Here is a 22539-nt window from a genome sequence, read left to right as displayed (position 1 = left end):
GGATCACCGTTTGCCTCTGACACCCTTTCAGGACACCCTCTTCGCGCTAAACGAATAAAAATCAAAATCGCAAACACCGCGCGCGAGATTCCAAAAAGATTACCTTTGGACGCGTAAACTGCACGAAACTCGGATCTTGAGTCGCGTTTTCGTTAAAGTAAAAATTCGAATTGGACGAGTATTTAGTTAATCAGCCCTCTCGCAGAACCCAACAGAATTACGAAGAAAAAGAAGATCGCGTCACGAGTGTTTACTCCTCTGATGCTCTTCGCAACCTTTTTTCGCTTCTCGTTATACGAGTACTCGTCGCCCGACAGCCACCTACGCGCGCGCGCGCGCGCGCGCACACACACACACACACACACACACACACACACATGTCGGATAAGATCTCGTTTAATTTAGATTTTTAAATCCTGTACGAGCACACCATTTTTACTGTACTTCGACAAAAATTTTCATGAAAAAGATTTGCCGGGTATTGTAGCAATAGTCAGGCGCCTCTGAACCTCTCCTCACGAGATGGTTGAAAAATCAAGGCTTTTTGATTCAAATTTCTTCGTCGTGGTACGCGACGACTTGGTAGCAATTTTTTTCTCGCGTTGTAATATAAGACGAAACTCCGCGCAATAATAAAGTCGTGGTCATAAGTCGCGTGGGACGTAATCGGACGAGGATCGTTGTGTCTTATAAAAGTTTCGCAATTTTGAGAGAGGTGTGACTGACGTGTAATAACCCCGTGGCACCGGCAAGCCCTGTTTCGAGACTATTTCTCCACCCCTTGGCACCGACGCCACGCTTTTCAAACCGCCGCGAATTCATGCCCGAACATCGATTCTACCTTTAACCGAACCACCGCTTACAAATTAACCCCGGAGCGGAGCCATTTTTTCCTCCCTCCTTCTCGAGGCACCGAGCGTGTCTCGATGGGAACAAGTTAAATTAACCCCACGATGGAGGGGGTGAAAGTTTATCTCTTTCTCTCTCTCTCTCTCTCTCTCTCTCTCTCTCTCTCTCTCTCTCTCTGGGCTGTTTCTACGAGTCTTACTCTCCCTTACCGGTTCACCGCCATCGTGCTTTTCACGGGTAAAACATCGGAAACCATTATTTAAAAGCGCGCGGGTATAATATCTGCTCCCCCGCGTTTCATTAAACCGTGGAAACTACGGCTTTTAATCAAGCAATCTGAACGGCGGAACGCGTTATTCGATGGGAATTATGTTTCAAATGTAATCAGGTCAGCTAACCCCTCACACCCTTGCGTGAGAGAAACGGTTAACCGGTTAAAGCAGTGCCTTGAAAAATAACTTTAACCAGCTAAGATCATATTCATCATTGTTGAATGCGTAATCATTTTTATTTCATCAAATTCTACAACTGCCTGATAATTAAAATCGACATCGTATAATTGTTATACCGAATGGTTTAACGTTCGTAGAAATATCAATTGGGGGCGAGTTCGAAACATGTATTACAACGATTGATTATTAAATCGCGTTTCGAATTATTTAATCACGTTCCTCGATAAATTATTAATTACCGCAACCACGTTCCAAGATTATTGTATTTCAACAAACAGGATCTTTCGGGAAGTATACAATTTATTTTGTGGCGGATACGTCATAAAGGTACGAAAGAAAATATAACAGCGTGGCTTATTACGAGCAGGAAACTGAATTACAACATCCCTTCAAGTCGAAAATAAAAATTTTCCAGACTAGTCTCTAGACGAAACGACCGAGCTGGAAAAATAATTTTCTTCAAAAGTAATTCCTCTCTAGGTGAGTGCGACGAGCAGTATTTTTTTCAAAGCATTCAGATTTTCTTCTACACAAATTCAACCCGAAGAGTATGTATGTACATATACATTTGTCAAGAATCTTTTCTGCATTTCTTCCAAACGTTAATTAGTATCAGATGTTATCTCGGATCGAAGCAGTGACACGAATAAATTCAGTGGCCCCCGGACGTCTTTGATCGACGCAGAATGATCGTCGAAAAAAGTTAACGAGAGTCGAGATCGCAGATGTAACAGAAAGCAGCTACGAATAATCATAAATAGAAGACGTTGATCCTGCGCTACCGGGAAACTCGCAGCCCTCTTCGGTTTTATCGGCCCATAAAGCTTCTCGCTGGTGGAATCATTTTGTATTTAACGTACGTACACCTGCTCGACCCTATTCCGCCGTATCGTACCTGTTACTTCTCTAACAAAATCTGTGTTTTACGTCGTCGAGACGGTGCTCGGTCCTTCGATGCTCGTTAGAGCCTCCATTAGACACCGAATGGACTCGTCGATCCTACTTATCGGCTAGAAATTGCGCTAACAACCAGGCTTCTCTCTGATAAACGATCACTCGACCGTTAATGGACTTTTTAAAAGGAACATTTTTAATTACTTTCTTAATTTACGGCTGGCAATTAATGTTCGAAATAATACCTTCGAACGCACATTCCTGACGACTGATCATCTCCTGACGCGAGACCTAAAAAAAACACACTCTTGTATGGATAACGAACGAACGAAGGAACGGACAGGTGGTAGAATCGACCGCAGCAAGGATGTTCACGAACTGGCTTTTCCAGCGACGCGATTATTGGAAACGGGCAGGAAAGTGCGCCCCCGAAGATACCGATCACGGATTCGCTCGCAGTCTTGGAACCTCCATTAGCAATGGACCGACGGAGATGGAATCGCTAAGATGACGGGAGGACAAGCGTGCTTAAAGGAACCGTGACGGTGGAGGAGGCGAGCATCGGAGACATACAGAGAAGATCTTTCGCTATCCTGCTGTTGCTTTCAATAATTTGGGAGTCTAATGCGGCCCAGGCCTGCCGTCACGGGGAACAGAGAGCGTTTCGGTCGTCTCGATGCTTCCAACGAAAGATCGAACGATCGAAGGAGGAAGGCAGCCCGTGGACGAAAACAGCGGGGAAGAGGAACAGAGCAGAGGAGACAGAGACAAATTTGACACCTGCACGCGAAAACGGAGGAATCGACGAAGAAAGAGGAGCCTGAATAATGCAGCCGACGCGAGGATCCCTGCTTAAAAGTCCGATCATCCGTTTTATTCCCAGCGTTTCGAGCGTTTCGAGCGTTTCGAGCGTTTCGAGCCCCGTCGCCGAACAGAACCCGAAAAAGAAAATACTCGGCGACATTAGCGCCGATCGTACCACGGCGAACTTCGATTAAGAGCCAGCCATAAAAGATGGAGAACGAAGATCGATATCCGATCGATTTGCTCTGCTCTTGGAACTCGCGCGGGTCTAATGGAAAATCGTCACCGCTTGGAAAGAAAGACTCGAGAGGTTCCTTGGCATTAAATATATTTCACTCGCATAAACAATTGTGAAATTCAAATTTTCAAATAAAATGTCTCCCCGTCGCGTCGCGCGTCGCGCGTCGCGCGTCGCGCGTCGGTTCGAAAACCGTCTCACCGTGTCGGATACGCGCGATCATCCAGGTCTCCTCGTTTCCGCCCGCTCGTTTAAGATCCGTATTATCCTCGAGCCCTCTTTCGGGATGAATGAGTCATTGACTTATGCGTGCGCTAAATTTACGGCCCGCTTTCTTTTCACACCTCCAATATCCAGACTTCTATTGTTATTAAAATCATCCCATTATCGTTTACCGTAGCGGCAATTTAAATATCCCCGAGCCGAAAGATCCCCGTCACGTTTAAACGGTCGAGCAAACGACTTCGTTATCTACTATCGGGCCATTCATTTTCAGACACCCGACACTCATAAGCGTTTTCGAATATCATTATGCCGGATAACCCAGTCCCACGGAACGTCCAACGGCCTCCTTCCTCTCGAGAACCGACACGAAACGCAGCGAGATTTATTTCCGCAGCTTATTCCTTATCCCGCTCAAGACATCAGTCTTTTTAAGCCTATTACGCGTCCCTTTTAACCCGACATCGACCACGAACGACGCTCGACTCTTTCACCTCCGAGGCCGTCTTTCGGTGAACTTACGTTATATGTATGTACATATGTATATGTATACACTACCGTAATCCCTTGTTACTCTCGGCAATACATTAACGTTTTTATCTGGAAACAAACGGCCACGCGGTCAAACGGTTCGTTCTAATTGAAAATAGCCATTTTTTATACTCCTAGGAGAAGAGAACACTTTGACCGCCACGTTATCCATATTATTGGTTTGCATCGGTAAATTGCACATGCATTGAAATAACTTGGCTACGCATAAAGAAACTCGATGTATGAGTCCCTCGTAGTCAGAGAATTTCAACCAGAAAGGTCTCGCGCGTTCAAAGTCGTCGTTTAATGCGCGCTTTGCTTCCCTTTCCAACGTTTTCGGTCGTTCGCGAAAAAAAGTAACCGTGGAAGCAACGAGTTAAAGCGCGTCGCGCTTCAAATATTTGCCCTCGCGCTCCAGTCGGTAGCGCGTTACGTTCTCGTCGGATTATCGTTACCTTGGAACAAACACACGCGTTCTCGGGCCAATATAAATATTTTACAATCACCACGGTCGCGAGAACCTTCCAAGTCTCGGTCCCTTATTTCGCCCTTGCCGTTTTCAGCGCGGTTTTTCGCCGCCGCGCATCCCCCAACAGCCCCTCTCTAAGCTTCTTTACGCACGATGATGATGCACCAAAAAGCAGAAAATATCGGCGTAAACCCTTTGGCACTGGGATCTTAGGTTAACATCGTATTGCTTGTACAGCAGGGGCCGTATAAACCTCTAATTTCTGTCTTTTAAAAATTCTCTTCCGAGTTATTTTTCGAGAAATAACTCGGAAATACATTATAGCGATATATTTTCTCTTAATTTTCTATCACTATTTCACTATTTCGATCCCTTTGGTACGTTATTAAACCAGACTATAATTTTCCGGGTACTACACGCGCATATGACGTAGGTAAGTACGTGCAGTCGGATCAATTAATGAAAGGATTTACGGCATTCAGACATTCTATCCGTCGTGCACTCGATGCTAAAATCGCAATCGAATCCTAATCAGTTTGCTCGACTATGTTGTTGAAACCTCAGCTTTGGTTTTCAAATTAAAATCTTTTGTGATCGAGTTCATCAACTGATTTTTTACCACTAATGTTTCAATTAGAATAGGAAGAAATTGCTCTAAAACGTAAAGTATTCTCAAATTGGAAAGAAAACGAAACGAAGCGAAGAAAAGTATCCAAAAAAAAAATCACAACTTAATATTTCTCCTTTCGTTCTAATTCTGTCCAGTTCTCGACTGTGTCCGTTGACTTGTCGGTGATGCTCCCTTCGCAACCCCCTTAACCGAGAGTATGCAAGAACATTGAATAATGAATACTACCCCGTTGCATACCAACAACTCGCTCGAGTTCGCGCTTAAAGGCGTTGAAGCGCAACGAGTAGCTCGCGCCTCTCGCAACCACGCCTACCACTGTCGACGACGAGAACTCTCTCGGGGTTCAACTCGACGCGACGAGCGCGTTGTTTCGAAACACACGGTATAACGCCCCGCGCGATGCAATTCACCGGTTGAATAATTGAATATGCTTGAACGAGCAATTGTCGTGGAACGAGACTATTCGTTTTAATCAGATAGAAACGGTAGGTGCGTCGACAACAGAAGAGTCTAAGGGGATGATGAGGACAAAGAGCATCCGCCAAGTATTTGTTCCGATTTCGACGAAGCTTTGCAGGATCGTAGAGTGGCCGGAGAACAGAATACATGCGGATTTCTACAACTCTACTCCATTTTTACGATAATGATGATACAAGAAGACTTCAGAGGACCAAACCAAATGAACCAATAAATAACAGGCTAATAAACTCCGCAAGGAAATTGACGGTGGAAAAAAGGAGTTACTTTATTTAAAAAAAAGAAAAAGTTGGTAATAACGATGGACGTACGGATGAAGGGTTTAAATTGACAAAGAGACCGAGACATGTTTCGAGAAAAGGCAACAGCTTCGACAGAGATGGAAGAGCGATTAAAAACGCAGTGCCGCGCGTTACCGGAACGAAAATGGATGGCAAGAAAAGAGAGGGTGTGGAAGGTCGAGGGGATGGAAGGGGATTCGCAGAAAGACACAAGGTGGTTCCTTAGAGGGTGCCGTTAGGAACTCTAGTTTGGTTGGCGGTGGAGTTTGAATAATGCAGACTTGCAAGCCTGCTTAAAAGTGATCGCTCCAACCCCCTCCCCTTCAGCAGCCCTACCGGTTTCCCTTTAGAATCCTACTTCCAGTTCGTCTAAGAGCACGAACTAAGATTGATTTTAGATTGGGTGGGAATTGGGAATAGCTGGCCCGTTACTCTCTGGCAACACACTTTTCCCACCCCTCTCTCTCTCTTTCTCTCAACCCCTTCTTTCCACTTCTATGCCTTTATCTCCCTGGTGGTTGATTTTATTAAAGTTCCCGTTTGCCAGCGGTATGAGCTTGTATGCATGTAAATTGCCGGAATGCTTTGAAAGGAGCCGCAAATGCGTGAAATCATTTCGCTAAAAGATCCTGCGAAAGAGCAAACTACATGTACAACGCAGTTGCGTACAGTTTTGCGTTGGTTCTAGTGCGATTTTAATCCTGTTTAACGTGATATTTTAGTTCCGATTATATCAAAGTAACAGTCGCGGCGCCGAGTGACGGAATTTAATATCGTATCAGCGAAGAAACAGCTCTGGGAAATTCGAAATGGATCGGTTCACGGGGGAAATTGAAAATTCAAATATACATTTTCTCGCATTGGTATCGTAGTATTACCAAATTATATCAACGTTACCCGGATATGGTAATGCTTCGTTAAATTCGAGAAGTTTTATTTTGGTTAGTAGGTGGAGAAATTTTTCGAGAAAATTAAAAAGTTTCAAACCATTCTGGAAAAAATATTTTTAGTTTCGGGGGTCGATTACAATCATTTTTGGTCATTACACATACCCCCGAAATCCTACTCAGTTTCGAGAAAAAAATTCCTTACCGTAAATATAATTTCTAGCCAGAAATGTCGGCCCGAATATTCATGCGAATCTTTAAAACGTCATAACTTCTGAACGGATTGGACGATTCTAATTTTTAAAAAAGCAAACTACGCGTATTTTGACGGAGAATATGTAGCAATTATAAAAATATTCGAAAAGTTGGTTCTTAACCCCGTTAACTGAGGAAAACCCCATAAAAATGGTCCGATTTTCAAACAGCCATAACTCCTATAATAGTGAATATATTTCAATGAAATTTATTTTTGAAGTAGAGCCCATGGGTACCTACAAAAAAGTATTAGATAACTTTTCTGTAGGGCGTCAAACAAATTTATTAAAAATGAAAAACAAATTTTATAGAAAAATCGACAGGGGGTAGGTGCCTCAATTTTTCGGCGGAAAAAAAAAACTTGGAATCGTTTTGAAAAAATTATGTTCGGTTGCAGGGGTTAACTACAATCATTTTTGGTCAATAGACATACCCTCAAAATCCTGCGCATTTTCGAGAAAAAAATTCAGTACCGACGTAACTTTAAACGTTAATTTACTTTTTAACGAAGCCTCCTTCAACAAATTGGTATTCTTGATTTTCATTTTATTTTTCTTGCGTAGAATCCATCTAAAAAATTGTTAAAGGCGAGCTCCATCCGGAAAGCAATGAATGCCAACGCGAACTACGGCTTCTACGAAAGCGTACAATTTTGGAACAGTGTTTTGAACCGCGTAAACGAGTTTCCCATATAAGTATACCAGTATATCAGTGGCTAACGATATATTTAACACACCAAGCCGCAGCAACGTTTACGCATGCGTATGCAAAATAGCGAACGGCAGACGTAAAACTAAGCACGGTTGCACGCGACCGCGAAGATTCTTATGCATAACTACACGCGGATTCGCGGCCCGAGATGCAAAACGTTTACCGCGCGGCCCAGACGTACGCGGAATATGCAAAGAAGACCGGTGTTTGCTTTCGCGCCAAGTAAACTCGCGTTCTTCCGGTTCCGGGCAAAGTTAGAAATTAATTGCCGAATTACCTACTTACTAGCCATTACCGGTGATTCGCATCTCCTCTTCTAGCTTGTAACGATTCAATCTGCTTCGCGCGAAACAAGCTGTTGGAGCTACAACACACGCACGAGGGTAGGCTACCCCTTCTTAAATTTAAAAATAAATAGTTTTAAAATATATCGAAGAATAATTTAATTCTACCATAAAGGATCGTGAAAACTTTTCCATTATCGAAGGGGTCCGCGGAAAAGCGAAGTTTAGGAAACACTGGAATAGAGAAGAGTTCGTCAAACTATGGGCCGCGATGCCCCTGGGGACGAGTTGAAATTCTTTGGAGTTGTAGAAATTTGTTAAGAACTTGGAATATGTTTCTTCTTATTTCGAAATGTCAGAATATTTTATACGTATTAATACGAAAATACTTTGACCTTTCGAAAACGTTTGAGGACATTGTTCTTATTATTTTGATGAAAACCGAGAAATTCTCAGTTGTCTCTTTTTACTCTGAAATTGTAGGGAGGAAAAAAGAGGTGGGATAATCGGATACCGGTTAATGGCCGTGCAGGTTTGATTTTTATTTTGATCATTCGACAGATCCGTGACAAGTATCTAAATGATCGGAAAGCTTTTTGTCGTCGGTGTATACCTACATATGTACACATATAGGGCAATGCAGAAGCCCGCATTGCGGAATGAGAGATCGTCTATCGGCCTATTGGCCTGTCCTCTCTGCTCGTCTATCTCCGTCCGTTTCGTTTTCGCTATCTGGCCGTCTGTTCCTATCTTTCCTCTCTGTTCGCGGCTCAACCCTTTCGCGCTGTTCCTCTTTCGTTTGCCAATTTGCGAGAGATTCGCGGCTCGAGGTGATACCCGTTAGCCGCGACGTGTGCGTGCCCGATAAGAATCTCGTTTCGTTTCGAACCGATCGCATAAATCAACGATCAGATCGGGACGCGACGTACGAAGATTTAGCGACGGGAATTCGGAGGAAACGTTGAACGATTTTTCGAGCTTCCTTGTCGGCGTATTTCATCAGCGAAACGGAAGACGGTCTTGCCAACACAGATTTAACGTTAATTTAAGTGCGAGTAATGAAATAAAAAAATAAAACGAGTCATTTTATTAGAAATCTTAAAAAAATCAATTTCTTTTACCAAAGGCAACGCACAAGAAACTCCGCCCGAAATTGCGTAATTATAAACCGATTAATCGTAAGGCAGAACGGTGCAGAACGGTGCAGAACGGTGCAGAACGGTGCAGAACGGTGCAGAACGGTGAAAAAAAGAGGGAAAAGACGACAGAAGTGAAGGATCAGCGAACACCGGGCGCCGAAAATAAATTTCACCGTGGGAGTTCATGAAAAGCACCAACGGCCATTAACGTTACTCCCGATCACTTTTGCTCCCATCTATCCTAGCTTCTTTTTTCTGTAACTTCCATTCCTCTGTATTTTTGTTCGTTCCTTTTTCAGCGCATTTTTGGCGTCGTTCCGCAATTCTCCCGCTATTTTTTCCCGGTCCTCTTTCCTTTTAAGGGGTGCTCGTTCTCGCTGAATCTTTTCCATTCTTCCTCGTTGTTCTCCGTCCCTCCCCAGGGACGGTAATCGGATAAAAAGGATTAATTGCCGGCCCCGTGGACCCTCTTTCGGCGGAAAACCGATACAACAGCTCATTATCAGCCAGCCCCGAGTAAAGAGAACGAACGAACGAACGAACGAACGAACGAACGAACCGCGTACAATCGTTGGGAAGGAATTCCATATTTTATTCCACCCTGTGCCGCTACCCCACCAACGGCAAGAGTGTTAACGATTCTGCGTGGATTTAGCGGATTGTAAATTTTAATAGTCGCGGCGAGATAACCGTGTCCGTTAATTGGAGGTAGCTGGGGTTTCTTTGTCGGGAGCCGGGGTTAACGTAATTTGTCGAGAAACTATGCACTACCCCCGAGTTTTCAAACATTTAACATTCACGGCTATAATCCAATAAAGAGTTATAACGCTGAAAAAGATGTTTTGACGAGAGATTATGGCATGTACATACATCGAGTTACACATTTCTAAACACTTGTTTTACAATTTAGAATTGAAACTAACTTTCGCGTAGCGTACGCGTTTCATCCCTTGTAAGAAAACAAACGCGATTTGACACCGCGATGTGCTCGGAGAAGCCCATAAAAGAAACCTAACGTTTTCCTTTTCAAGAAGGAGAGAGCCCGCCCCCAAGATCGTCGGAGGATCCATCAAGCTACGTAATTAATTAATCCCTGTACCAGCTTCATCGATCTTTTCGGTTTATTTTAATGGATTCTCGAATGCTGCTGGCCACTCGTAATCGTGGCCAGCCCTCTGCGTGGCGAAAAATCCAGCCAGGAATTCAGCTCGACGAGTCTCGAGCCGACTGGCAAAAGTGAATTTTCGAAATCCGCTCAGTTCGGCCGGCGGACGTGCCGAGCATTTTCCAAGGGTCCTGAAGGGGCGCCGAAATTTTTATCACGTCTCGCGGCGAACTTATTGCTCGGAGAGGTATATCGATGTGCAAGCCAACCCCCCATTCCGTCCTTCGGACGAGATTTTTCTGTTCCGTAGACGCGCAGGACCGCTAAATACTTTGATATATCGAGCTTCTTACGACTGCAGTTTCATCTTCGAGCTTTCCACTTTATTACCAACATTCTTCCAAGTTATCAATGCCAACAGCTTTTTTAACAAAAGCTTTCCCATCGAACGAAAAACGTACGCAATAGTGGATCAGCAGCGAATTGTTTAAACAAATCCATGCACACGATAAATACGAAATTTCTCGTTACACGTACAAATTGTTCAACAGTTTCATGGAGGCAGGTTCAATTACCTTTCGAATATTTCTCCTCTGGGCGGCGTTTTAACAAATTTATTCGCTCTGCGCGGATTCTCCAATTTCGTTAAAAGTAGCGTCGAACCAACGCAACGGGGTGGTTCTGCAAATACTATCTCTGATTAATTCAGCACGCGGGATAATTGAATGTCCGAATTTTTCCGTCCCGTGACAAACACGCGCCACCGTTTCTAGGACAGTGTTTTATTTATACAATTTAATCGCATGACAAATTGTTTTCTGTTTTCAGAGCGTCGCGTGGGGCGAATGGTCACCTTGGTCCAAATGGTTCGGTTGCTCCAAGTAAGTAAACAACATTTTTCCTTTACCAGTAAATTCGTACATTTTACGTACAAACGAATCTAAAGATTTCTCCTGTTGCGTTGCGATTTTAGGGGCTTGAAAATTCGCCCGTAAAATCTTCGATCCAAGCCAGTGTGCGAGGGTTGGTGTAGAGCGAGAAAATTTCAAGCAAGGAATTCGCGGGCAGAATCGTGGTTCGATAGCCCACGGTATCCCGTTTACAGAGTCGTTTCGCAGTGTCTAATATTGAGTCGTTGGTACACCGACGGAATGTTAAGCGTTTCGGAACTCATTTCGGTAGCGGCAAGTTCCGATGGCGGCCAGCTCGTTTTTCAGCTGGCCAGAAATGGGCGCAGACTGTGCCGGCAAATAATTTATGACGCTTACTACTAGTGAACCGCACTCCCCTCTCTCTCTCTCTCTCTCTCTCTCTCTCTCTCCCCATTGCACCGGAGAAGCTTATTGTATGATGTACGGGGCCGTACATTCGACGCTTCGAGCCACTAACCGGTAAATCTTCGTTCGCGTTCACCCGATACAATTATTAAAATTTTTTCCTCTTGCCGCAAACGCGCCGTCGCGTCGCGTCGATTTACGTTTCTCGCTTTGGAAATTTGCTCGCGACTCGACGATCTCGCAACGACCTACAAAATGGCCCATTATTCGTGACAATTTGGACCACGATCTGCCACTGCAAACAACGAGAATAATGCGTGCGAAAGCCAACATTTCGGATTTCAATTTGAAGCGTAAACGGGAAACGAATCGAAACTTGAGCAGGATTTCGCAAACTTGAACGCATTCGCTGAAGAACGGTGCGAATGTTATTCGCTATCGAATAAGCCAGAGTTTGTTTGGGAATTTAATAAACTCGACGGTGAAAATTAGAAACGACGTTTATTCGACGCTGAAAAGACAACTTGGAAATATTCCAACAAATTAACCCGATTTAATTTGAAAATTATGACAAGCACGACCGTGAAACGGCCATTGGAAATAAAGTTTCCATGCATCGACCAAACTTTTTGAAAACGAGGTGCCTTTCAAAGCAATTTCTTACAAACGTTTCGTTGTCGCAGACTCAAGGATCCTCCTCGTTTAGTCAACGCTCTTCGTTATGCATGTTCCCTGTATTACCTCGCTTTTAAATATTAAAGCGCGCTGCATCTGAAACAAATTTTAAGCAGCGACGTCACTACTGCCAACTACCGAGCTGCACATACTGAAAACATGAGTGCCACTTAAACTCTCGCAGCGAGTCGTTCGTGATCAAGAAAACCGTACGACGTAACTTTCCTCGCTGCCTCGAATTTCCTTCTAATTTGTCGCTGCTCTCTTACTGTTACGATGGTTTCTTGGAAAACGCACTTCGTGATGATCGATTCGTTAAAAACAAGGAGATCAAAATACAGACAGAATTCGTAATATACAGGGTGTTCGGCCACCTCTAGGAACAATTTTAACGAAAGATCTTTGCTGTTCGAAATTTTGTAATTTAATCAATGGATCGACGAGGACACTATATACTATACATGTATAACGTGATATTCGTTTTCGTTGATATTTTTCGAGCAATTTGAACACACAAAGGAATTCGTATCCCATGATTTTTCCCCGCTGCGTGAAGCCCGGCGTCAGTAATTTCACGTATGCTCCTTGTTAGTGCATAGTTTATTGTTTTTTTAATTATGCCCGTCCCACTTTGCAGGAGCTGCGGCGGTGGAATTTCTCGGCAGCAGAGGCGATGCAGGAAGAAACCTTGCAAAGGTAGACCGTGGAGCACGAAATACAAGATCTGCAATCCCGAGGTGAGTCGCAAAGTGACCGTCAGAATTTTTAATTATTTTCAAACTATAAACACTGCTACGAAAATTCTTTCTGTGCCTCGGTCTACAGAGAAGAAACAAGGTCCTGCCGATTATTAAAATTTTTTATTCGTTAATTCAAATTAGAACTTAATTATTTCATTGTAATTGAATCGGTGGCACCACAGTTAGTTGTGCACCTATAAAATACTTCTATCATTGTGATATTTTGTCTTAAGTGACCGAATACCCTGTGTACTTTAAAGGTGTATCGCTACCGATATTGAAAATAGACTAGAAAATGAATGAAAAATAGGGAAGCACCGATCGTAACCTATCCCTATCGCGTCTAAAGCTAAATAAGAAAAGAACCAGTCGGAAGATCACGTAAGGGAATAACCGTTCGTCGTTCGTGTACATCCTAAATTCAATTATTCCACCGAAAGCAACGCCCTTATCAATATATGTAATTGTATTAGGTGTGGTGGAAGAGAGAGCGGTCTATAGGAAACAACCACGTCGAGAGATAGAACTGTAGAGCCGCGGCGTAGTTGTGCCCCGTGTTTCCCGCTATCCTTTATCACGAATGAAGCGTACGGCAAGCAAGTTGTCACGCGAAGAGAAACGGGACGACGAAACGACGTCCCCTCTCGCTCGCCCTGGCAACGCGTACATCCGCGTGATTATAACGGTACCCGGGTTTGAGTAACTGGAGGAAATTTGCGGTTCCCGACAAACAACGAAACGAAGTTAACTCCGTCGTTTAACAGACAAGTTTTGAAGCCGCCGCGCGGTATTCCGGCCGCGATAGCCGTCCTCGATTCGCTTCGTCTGCCGCGGTTCGCTCGGATTCTGGAAACGGGAGGCGCCATCGTGCCAGTTTGCCGTCGCGACGTCTCTCTTTTCGTCAACCGAACTACCAGTTTCCGATAAACTGCGACAAATTTACCGATTATGCAAAACGCAAACGTTTTTCTTTCTCCTGATGTTGCTTGAAAAGGAACTCTTGAAGGAAGCATGATAACGCAAAATAAATGACTAAATGATCAACGAAAGGGGTGAAAAGGCAAGACCATCAGGATTCCTGGTTTGCAGAAACCAAAGCCCGAAGAAGCTCGGAACACACGGCCTGTCGCTGCCAACAGGACGAGCGGTTATCCGCGTCAAAGAACAACGCGCGGCACGGCTCCGTAATTAATTATTCCAGCGTTATCACGGCAGCCAACACGACCGTCAGAAATTACGCGTATTATCAATTCAAATTCGACGCTTGACGGTCAGCTGCGGTTGTCACATACGACCGTGTCCCAAGCTGCAAGTGCATCGAATACGCGGCACTCCGGTGCACCCGGACGAAACCCCCCGGGGGGTAGAGAGATGCAGGTGACCCGACCCACATACGAATCTGGGCCGAGTTTCGACCCCCGCGACGGACACGCGGCCGGCCATTCCCCATTGATATCTGCCAACTCGATATTCCACCCCCTTCCGAATTTACCCTCGCTATTTTCGAAAGCCTCCCGCGAACAGCCAGCATTGTCTTTCGTTGCCTGTTACCTCTGTCCGACTCGGCGGCCGACACGATTTCCTCAGAATAAAAACGGAACAAAAAGGGCACCAACCGCAGAAAAGTTGCATTCCGCTGCGGATCGTAAATTCGAGGCTAAAAATCGATCTCCCTCCTCTTTGTTCCGCTCAGCGTCCCGTAAATGTATCACCTTTATCCCTTTATCCCTGACGATATTTTCCCCGTTTACGTAATTTTCGTTCGACTCGAATCAAACTTGACAAAGTCTGCTCTTAACGATCAAATTTCAATCAAAGAAATTATTCTTTTGCTATGTATGGTTGCTTTTCAACTTGTTATCTTCTTTTCTAGTATAGCATTATTTTGTTACAGTCTGTACTGGGAGCGCTGAATGGTCTTATTCTACCGGAGAACGAATAAATCATTCGTTATTTATGATTCCTAGATTCAGTTGTTTGTATTTCATTCGATTCCTTCCACCGAATCGATCGTCTCATGAATATTGCGAAATGAAACGAGGTACATACTTTTAACCGCGGAATATTGCTCGATGGAAATTATCATTGTTCGATGGTTAATCAATCACTTTCGATGCACGTCACGATTCGATATTCGTTGTCTCTCCTTCGAGCCTCTGTTTATATTTCCGTGACCAATCATTCGCGCGCGCGCAACCATTTGTTCTTTAAATTACCGAATAACCGGTCTCGAGTGCCTTGGGCAGAAAAATTCACGATACTCGTTTTGTAAAGAGGATGCGATACATATATGTATGTATGTATGTATGTATTTTTTACAATTCTGGATGTGAATATTTTCCGAATATTCTTCCGTAGTGTACGAGTTTATTATCTCGCGTGAACGATGAAAAGAGAATACATATTTGGCTCGAAAGTTTCAGTTGGACTCTCGCCTAGAAACCACGCGAAATAGTACTTAACTTTTTGCCAAGACGATAAAAACGGTAGCAAACCTAACCGCTGGATAAAACGACTTTTTCAGCACAGTACTGGTCGTGTTATCTAAAAATGAGCACCGACTGCAGCATACCTTAACCCTTTCAAAGATTTTGATACATACATACATACATACATACATACGTTCGTATTTACTCTTTAAGTTATTTTAAATGTCGTAACACGAAAGTAATCATTAACACCGAAACGAGTAATTCATAATTCATTTTCTCAGTGATACAACATAACACGTCAGATGATAATAATAAACTCGGAAAAATCATAATCGTCGAACTCGGACGAATTTCGCGTGCTGAATGGTTTCACGGTCGTCGTTTCCGGATCCTGTGAACAATCTCTAGCCCGTTTCCTGTATGGAGGGGGCACGGGACGCGGTGCAAAATTGCGTCTCGAGTTTGTGCAGGGTCGCGGAATCGGTCTCGCTCGGTCCCAGGTGAGAACGCTTTCGTCGTCCCGGTGCGAACGACGTGACATTTCGCTTGTGGGGGGGCGGACGTCGCGTCGCGACGCCGCGTTCTCCTTCGAGAAGGGAGACCTGCACACGACGGTTCGTAAATGCGCCGCCAACTAAGCTGTCGATAGGTTCCCTTCACAAAGGCAACGTCGATCCAGCCGCTCTTTTTCTCCGGCTACGACGGCCGCATACGTAACGCGCGATATCTTTCGCTGAACCGGTTCGAAAGCAGCTTTATTGCGGCTTTGCCGCACCGACCGATTCATTCTCTTTCCCGCGCGCTTAGTCTTGCCAGACCGGCCTACAAACGTGCTGTCCATTATGCCCGGCGAACAGAGAATGCCGGAAAGAAATAAGTACGACTCGTCGGGAATTCTTCCTCGTGAACCCCTCGATTGTATTCGAAGAGATTCACGAATCAGCCTCAAACTTCCCGCGACGGGGCTACGTTTTCGTTTATCGAGGGAAAAAGCGTTCGACTATATTCGTTGGAGAGTTTCGTCACGTTTTCTCCCTGGCGCCAAAACGACACGGATTCCCAACGTTCTCGCGACATCTCTCGTTCGACGCGATGGACAATTTTCCGTGGGCCGCGATAAATGCTTGTCCGCTTCTGAGCTTTTTATGACGTCGCATCGAATCTGGCGGGTCTGATTGGTGAACGGTGATCGACGCGTACATTCTTCGTGGTGCAAACGAGTCAACGTTGAGCCTGACGAAATCTGAGGGCGCCGAACGTCGGCCCTTTATCCCATCAATTCGTTCCCCCGACGTTACGGAAAAGCGACACCGATTTCTATCGATATAGAGAAAATAACGAGGGCTGTACACGTTTTTACGCCGTCCCGCGGAAAAAGGTCTCCACCAATTTTGTCAACGATCCTCGGAGATGGGAGACGAAATAAACGGAGGCTCGTTTCATCGGTAACAGCTTTATCCTCCTATCGGTCCCGTTCCGTTGTTAAGATATCGCTATACACGGTTCTACGCGATTTAGTTTCGGGAAAGTTATGGCCGCGTCCGCAACGATGATTGGAAACATTGCTGCTGAACGAAGGTTTCTAGATTTTCTAGCGAGCAAGAAGTCTTGAAATAAAATATATGGCGTAATTAAAATACAGAAGAAAATCTGTATTGTTATTTGGCTGTTTTGGTCGTGTATTTCCGAGAGATTTATCAGTCGTAGGACGCGTAGGTCGATTTGCCCCCCCCGCGAAATAAAGAACGGATCGAATTAAACGTAATTGACACATCCCATCGGTGTTGCGATGCTGGCAGTCTTCGCTCGTTGCATTTCGTATCGCATGCATCGTTACACGGAGCACGACTCGGTCAAATGAATTTATTCTCCGTTTATTATCGCGTCATTTTTCAAACGCGTATACACGGTGATTCGTGCGAGAACAAGCGACGCGTGAAAAATGAACTGCTCGCGCAACATCGTAAAACCGTGCCGAAACAGCGAGACGAACGAGGACTTAAAAATTCATGGGTGAAATCGTAACCGAATATTGATCGATCGATACGTCTGAAATAATTAATTTTAAAAAAAATTAACTTTACCAAATAAATAAAGAAAATATTGAAAGAATCTCGGTTAGGTATGAACGCGAGCAACGCTCGAGATCAAAGGGATGGAGGAAAATAAATGTATCGTCGCGACGGCAAATGAAACGCCAGATTACGTGGACTCGTGGACTCGGAAAGATTTACGAAGCTCGTTACTGAAAAAAAGAAACGAGAGAAGATACAAGTAAACGAAAGAGTAACGGAGCATTGATAGTTACAGGGAGTAGAGAGATATAAAAAAAAAGGGTAGAAATAAAGGAAAATGGAAAATATTTAACTCGCGGAACACGATTCCGCGCAGCGATACGTTTCAACGGACTCATCAGTCCGCGAATGTAAATTTGGCTCGCGAAGCACTGACCGGGCCACCGGTTAATACAGAACCAAGGGAAGGATTATGCTGAAAGGAGGGATTACGCGGACCGACGACCGCGAAATTGGAAAATTTATGAAAACCTGACCGTCCGTTCGCAACGGTGGACCACCGGTACCGTCGAGTATTTATAAAGCAATCAAAGACACGTTAGCCTGGCGAAATATTAATAGGGTGCAGAGGTTCGATCGTACCGGATTTCCTAACCCCGACAGTCCTCCGGGATCTCGTGACGGACAATAATTTACCAGCGCAACGATAAATTTCACGTTAAAATCCAGCCGGAAAGAATTTACGTCCGCGGCTTGCCCCTGCAAACTTTTATTCGCGCCTTCTTTTTCCCCACTATTTCCACCCCCCCACCCCCTCCGTTTCCTCTTCTTCCAAGCTCTCCTATCTCAATCATCCTGTGCGTTGCATTTTTCAAACTTTCCTCTCTTTCCGATCCCTCTTTCTTCATTTTATTCCAGGACGTTTTTATTCTTCCGTACGTTCTTATAGCGTGTCTTACATATCTTCACGGTTTACGCGATCGTGCTGGACCGAGAGCCCCCAAAACGTTTTTGCATTCCAGATACTTCTTGCAATTTTCATATAGTTTCGTGAATTATTCTTTTGACGAAGCGAGGAAACGTCTCGAAAGACAGAAAATGAGTAATATTGTTTTTATTCGTAGTGGGCTCATAATCGGTAAAGGCAAATGCAGTATGTATTATCATTTTCCTTGCCACGCGATTTAGAATCATACGAGACAAGGAAAGAATAGAAAGAAGATTCGAAATTTGTCGAAATATTCATAGAACATTTTTATATTTTGCCAAAATCGCAGCCATTAGTTCGATGTTACCGTTGAAGATTGCTGCAGGCGAAGACCCGGAGAGATATAGAAGGAATCACAGTTCCTTCGATCTCCCTTTTACAATAGAACTTACTAAACTAAGGAGATAGAAGGAGTCCAAAGTTCCTTCGATCTCGTTTCGCTTCACATGCATTGCACTTGGAACAGAAACGACTAAACTAAGGAGATAGAAGGAATTAAAGCTCCTTCGATCTCCTCGTTTAGTCTTGCCAAGCAATTACTTCGTCAACGAAAATTAGGCAAAATTAGGAGCATAGGAGAAAACGAGAAAACGAGAAAACGCGTATCAAAAAAGAAGTTACTTCGATTCGATAATTCCCTGTCAGAATACATTCGTCGCTTAACTAAACTTAAATCTAAACGTGTTAAAAATAATACCGTGTAATAATTGTATGGAACTTTTCACCCCGCATCGTTTCGTCAATGGTGTTGAAATAATTATTGGTAACTGAATTTATTATTGCGTTTGAATCGAAGCTAGTCGCAAAGTTTCTTCGATAAATATAATCTCGTTAACAGAGATTCCCGTGCAGAAATTAGCATAAACTGAAATATTCAGTCGCAAGGAGCATTCTACGTTCATTAGCCTGTTCGCGATTACAAATTCAACGCGTCCAATTCGCATTCTCCCTCGGAAATAACTTTGAAAACCGCGTCTCGTGGCACGCAAGTGCGTCCACAGCGTCAGACTCTCATCTATATTCTTCCTACCGCTTAAATTTCATATTCAAACTCTCTTCCGAAGCAATCCCATAAATAACATTGAAATATCCCAATCGTACGAGCAGAAACACTCGAGGATGCCGGTATTAAGCGAAAACGGGGTACAAATGGCGTACGCGGCGGGACAAGCTGAACACATTTTCGGCCATTAATATTCCAAGCCGAAAATCTTACGCACGCAATGGCATTCGATGTTAAAGAAATATTTGTAAAATATTGTACAAAGTGAAACATTTTCTTAGACGATCAAAGACTACATAGCCTTTAACTCTATACGTATAGTGCTTATCTTTTAAAATCAAAATTAAAGAAGAAATGACTAGGAGTTTTTTTTATTAGAAACACGATTTCATCTTCGAAATTTTTAATAAAAATGCGTGAGTACGCGTCAGAGTTCAGACAGGAAGTGCCGAATGACTCCGCTTCTCGAAAGAATCACGGGGGGATGAAACGAGCGGCAAGAAAGGGGAACAAAACACCATTAGCATAACGAAACGGAGAGGCGTGCAGCGAATTCAGATTTCAAGCCCTCTGGGTTCCCTCTCGGTTCCCTCTCGGTTCCCTCTCGGTTCCCTCTGTCTCCAGTCCGGAGCCGTACTCCGTTAACACTCTGTGTATTTCACCGCCGCGGTGACTGCTACTTCCCCTCTACTTTGCCCGTGGTGAAAATAGGGGAAATTCGTTTGCGACCCCACAACAAAAATCTACGACAATCTCTGTTAACGTCGCGCGTAGAACGATAAGCGACGAAAAGAGATTTTAGAAAAGTAAATATTTCCGTGAAACCGGGACGATTTGAATAATTTAATATCCGAATAAAATTTTTCTGTATGTCGTTAGAGCTTGAACTTGATAATTTATAATTTACAAAGTTCATTCAAATTAAATGGTTCAGAGAGATAGGAAAGAGGGGCTTGTCAAGCAGAACTAAAGGTTCTCGCGAAATGGTGTACGTAACTTGTAATTAGTAGCGGGAAATTTAGTGTATGAATTTTAAAGGAAAATTAAAGCAGTTTCTGGAGTAGCCGGCTCCCACCGCACCGTGTGAATGAAATTTTTACGAAACTCTCGGGTGCGGTTCGTAAAATTGACTTACTTTATTACATGAAAAACGAGGCTCTTGCTTATTAGATTTCAAACAAAAGACTGAAAAGACGAATTGAAAAACTGTTCTCGTGTTGATTAAAATTACAAACATCTTTTTCATTTGTAATATAAACATTTTCTAGTTTTCATTAAAGTTACATTCCACCTCGTTCCTTAAACTTTCGAAATGAATTCTTTATGTAATTATTCGGACAACAATTCTGAAACATCTGTCGTCGATGCATTCGGAACATATCGTTCCACCGATTATCGTGTCGAATCATTTTCGTAAACCGTGACACATTAATTCCACCCAAAATTCAGACAAACATCGCAGCGACTGAAACAATAATAGAAAAGACTGGAGCGCGCTAATGGTGATTCCGTGTTAATATTATTTCGCAGAGACACGTTTGCGATACATTTACAAAAATAGTGTCCCTCGTGACGGCAGCTCGGACAGGAACTGCGAGGAGCAACGTTCGATTGCCAGAAATTAATTAAACGTCGACGCGCGATTAATGAAACGCGCGATTAATGAAACACGCGCGATTTTCCGCCAGGCATTGAAATCACCGGCGGATCTCAAGTGTCCCCGAGAAAACAAGCGCGTTTAACGAGAGAGCATTATGGAAATCCCGGAATTCCGTGACGTTCGAAAAATATATGGCACGAAATTACAATCGAAGGGTCGAGGGCGAAATTGCGGCCGAAAAACGGAACAATCGCGAACGAATAATATTTCGCGCGACATTCTGGTGTGTTCCCGCTTTGTTTCGCCGATCGTCTTTTACGAGACCGCGAGAATTACAAATAAACCGACGCGTACAAAAACCAGCGACGACGCAATGGACATTAATTAATTTTGTGCTCGTGCACGCGACGAGGCGGAATCGGGCATTATCGAGCGCTGGTAATTCGGTTAGCAATGATTTTATGGCAACAACGTTCGCCCGGCTTTACAATAACGAGCCATGAACGACTCGTCCCCTTGATAATAATAAATCGACATATGGATTCAAGCCAAGGGGGGCGAGGGACGAAGACGGTACACTATACCCGCGCCAGATCGCACGTCGCGTCGCGACGCGGCGCGGCGCGGCGCGACGCGGCGTTCGTACGATTTCCAAAGTACGAGTTTCACTCAATTAGAATGCTGTTTGTCGGTTAATCTTTATTGTCGATCAACGACCGCTACGCGAAACGATGATTGAAATCGTCGAATCGTGAGCTTTGCTAATTAAACAGTTCGATTGTTTCCGCGCGACAAAAACGACATTTCGTTCGGCTAATTGGCTAAAATTGGTTAAATTATTGAAAATCATTGCACGAGCCGTTACGTTAACACTAGATCAAAGGATTTGGCTGACAATGTATTTTATTTTCGCATAGAATAATGCAGGCAAGGAATAATAGGTAAACTTTTTTGTTGACATTCAAAGCGAAAACCGTGAAATACGCGTTGCTGATCGAGAAATAATTAAGTTCGATTAAATTTAATAAAAAAAACGAAAGCTGTCTGTCACAATGTTATCGGATTTGTAATTAAATTCCAACGCAGTCTTTGAAACGGAATAACGTTATTCGCGTTAGATATCGAGCAAAAAGTCAGGGAGAAAAGGCAGTGGGAATTTCATCACATTTTCAGTTTGTTCTCGCAATTGTGGTGAATATATCGAAACAGTCGATCGAGTACGGTTGAAAATTATTCCTAAACACGGCCGACAACGGGGCTTTGAATCGGTGCAATAACCCCGATAACACATCCACACGTCGCGTATAGCTAGCTATTCCGCGAGGACAGACTACGACCGACTTGTATGCTCGTACTTCCGCTTTCCGGGCGATTAATTTTTTACGATCGAATCCGATATGTCTAGAGGCTGGCGACGACTTTTGACCCGTTTACATGGAACCTCTGACTCTCTCCGGGGATTCAAACGATCGCTGAATTACGATATCGTAAAGAGAGCCGTCGCGTCGCGTCGCGTCGCGTCGCGTCGTCGCGTAGGCGTTTGAGAAACTCTCTTTTATTTTGTTTATAACTTCGTAAGA

The 22539-nt window shown here is 43.9% G+C and overlaps 1 protein-coding gene across 1 annotated transcript in view; it reads left to right on the top strand.

Annotated features, from left to right (window-relative positions):
* LOC122399595 (protein madd-4-like) overlaps positions 1–22539 on the top strand; it is a 171594-nt gene that overhangs the window by 99929 nt on the left and 49126 nt on the right. Inside the window, exons 3-4 of the mRNA XM_043400383.1 lie at positions 11058–11110; positions 12819–12918. Of these exons, the coding sequence (XP_043256318.1) occupies positions 11058–11110; positions 12819–12918 (153 nt within the window). The remainder of the gene's footprint in view (positions 1–11057; positions 11111–12818; positions 12919–22539) is intronic.

Source organism: Colletes gigas, unplaced genomic scaffold (genome assembly GCF_013123115.1).
Source record: "Colletes gigas isolate AHSC1104 unplaced genomic scaffold, ASM1312311v1 Colletes_gigas_Sc00014, whole genome shotgun sequence".
NCBI classification, from domain to species: Eukaryota; Metazoa; Arthropoda; class Insecta; order Hymenoptera; family Colletidae; genus Colletes; species Colletes gigas.
This window is presented reverse-complemented; position numbering and strand designations above follow the sequence as displayed.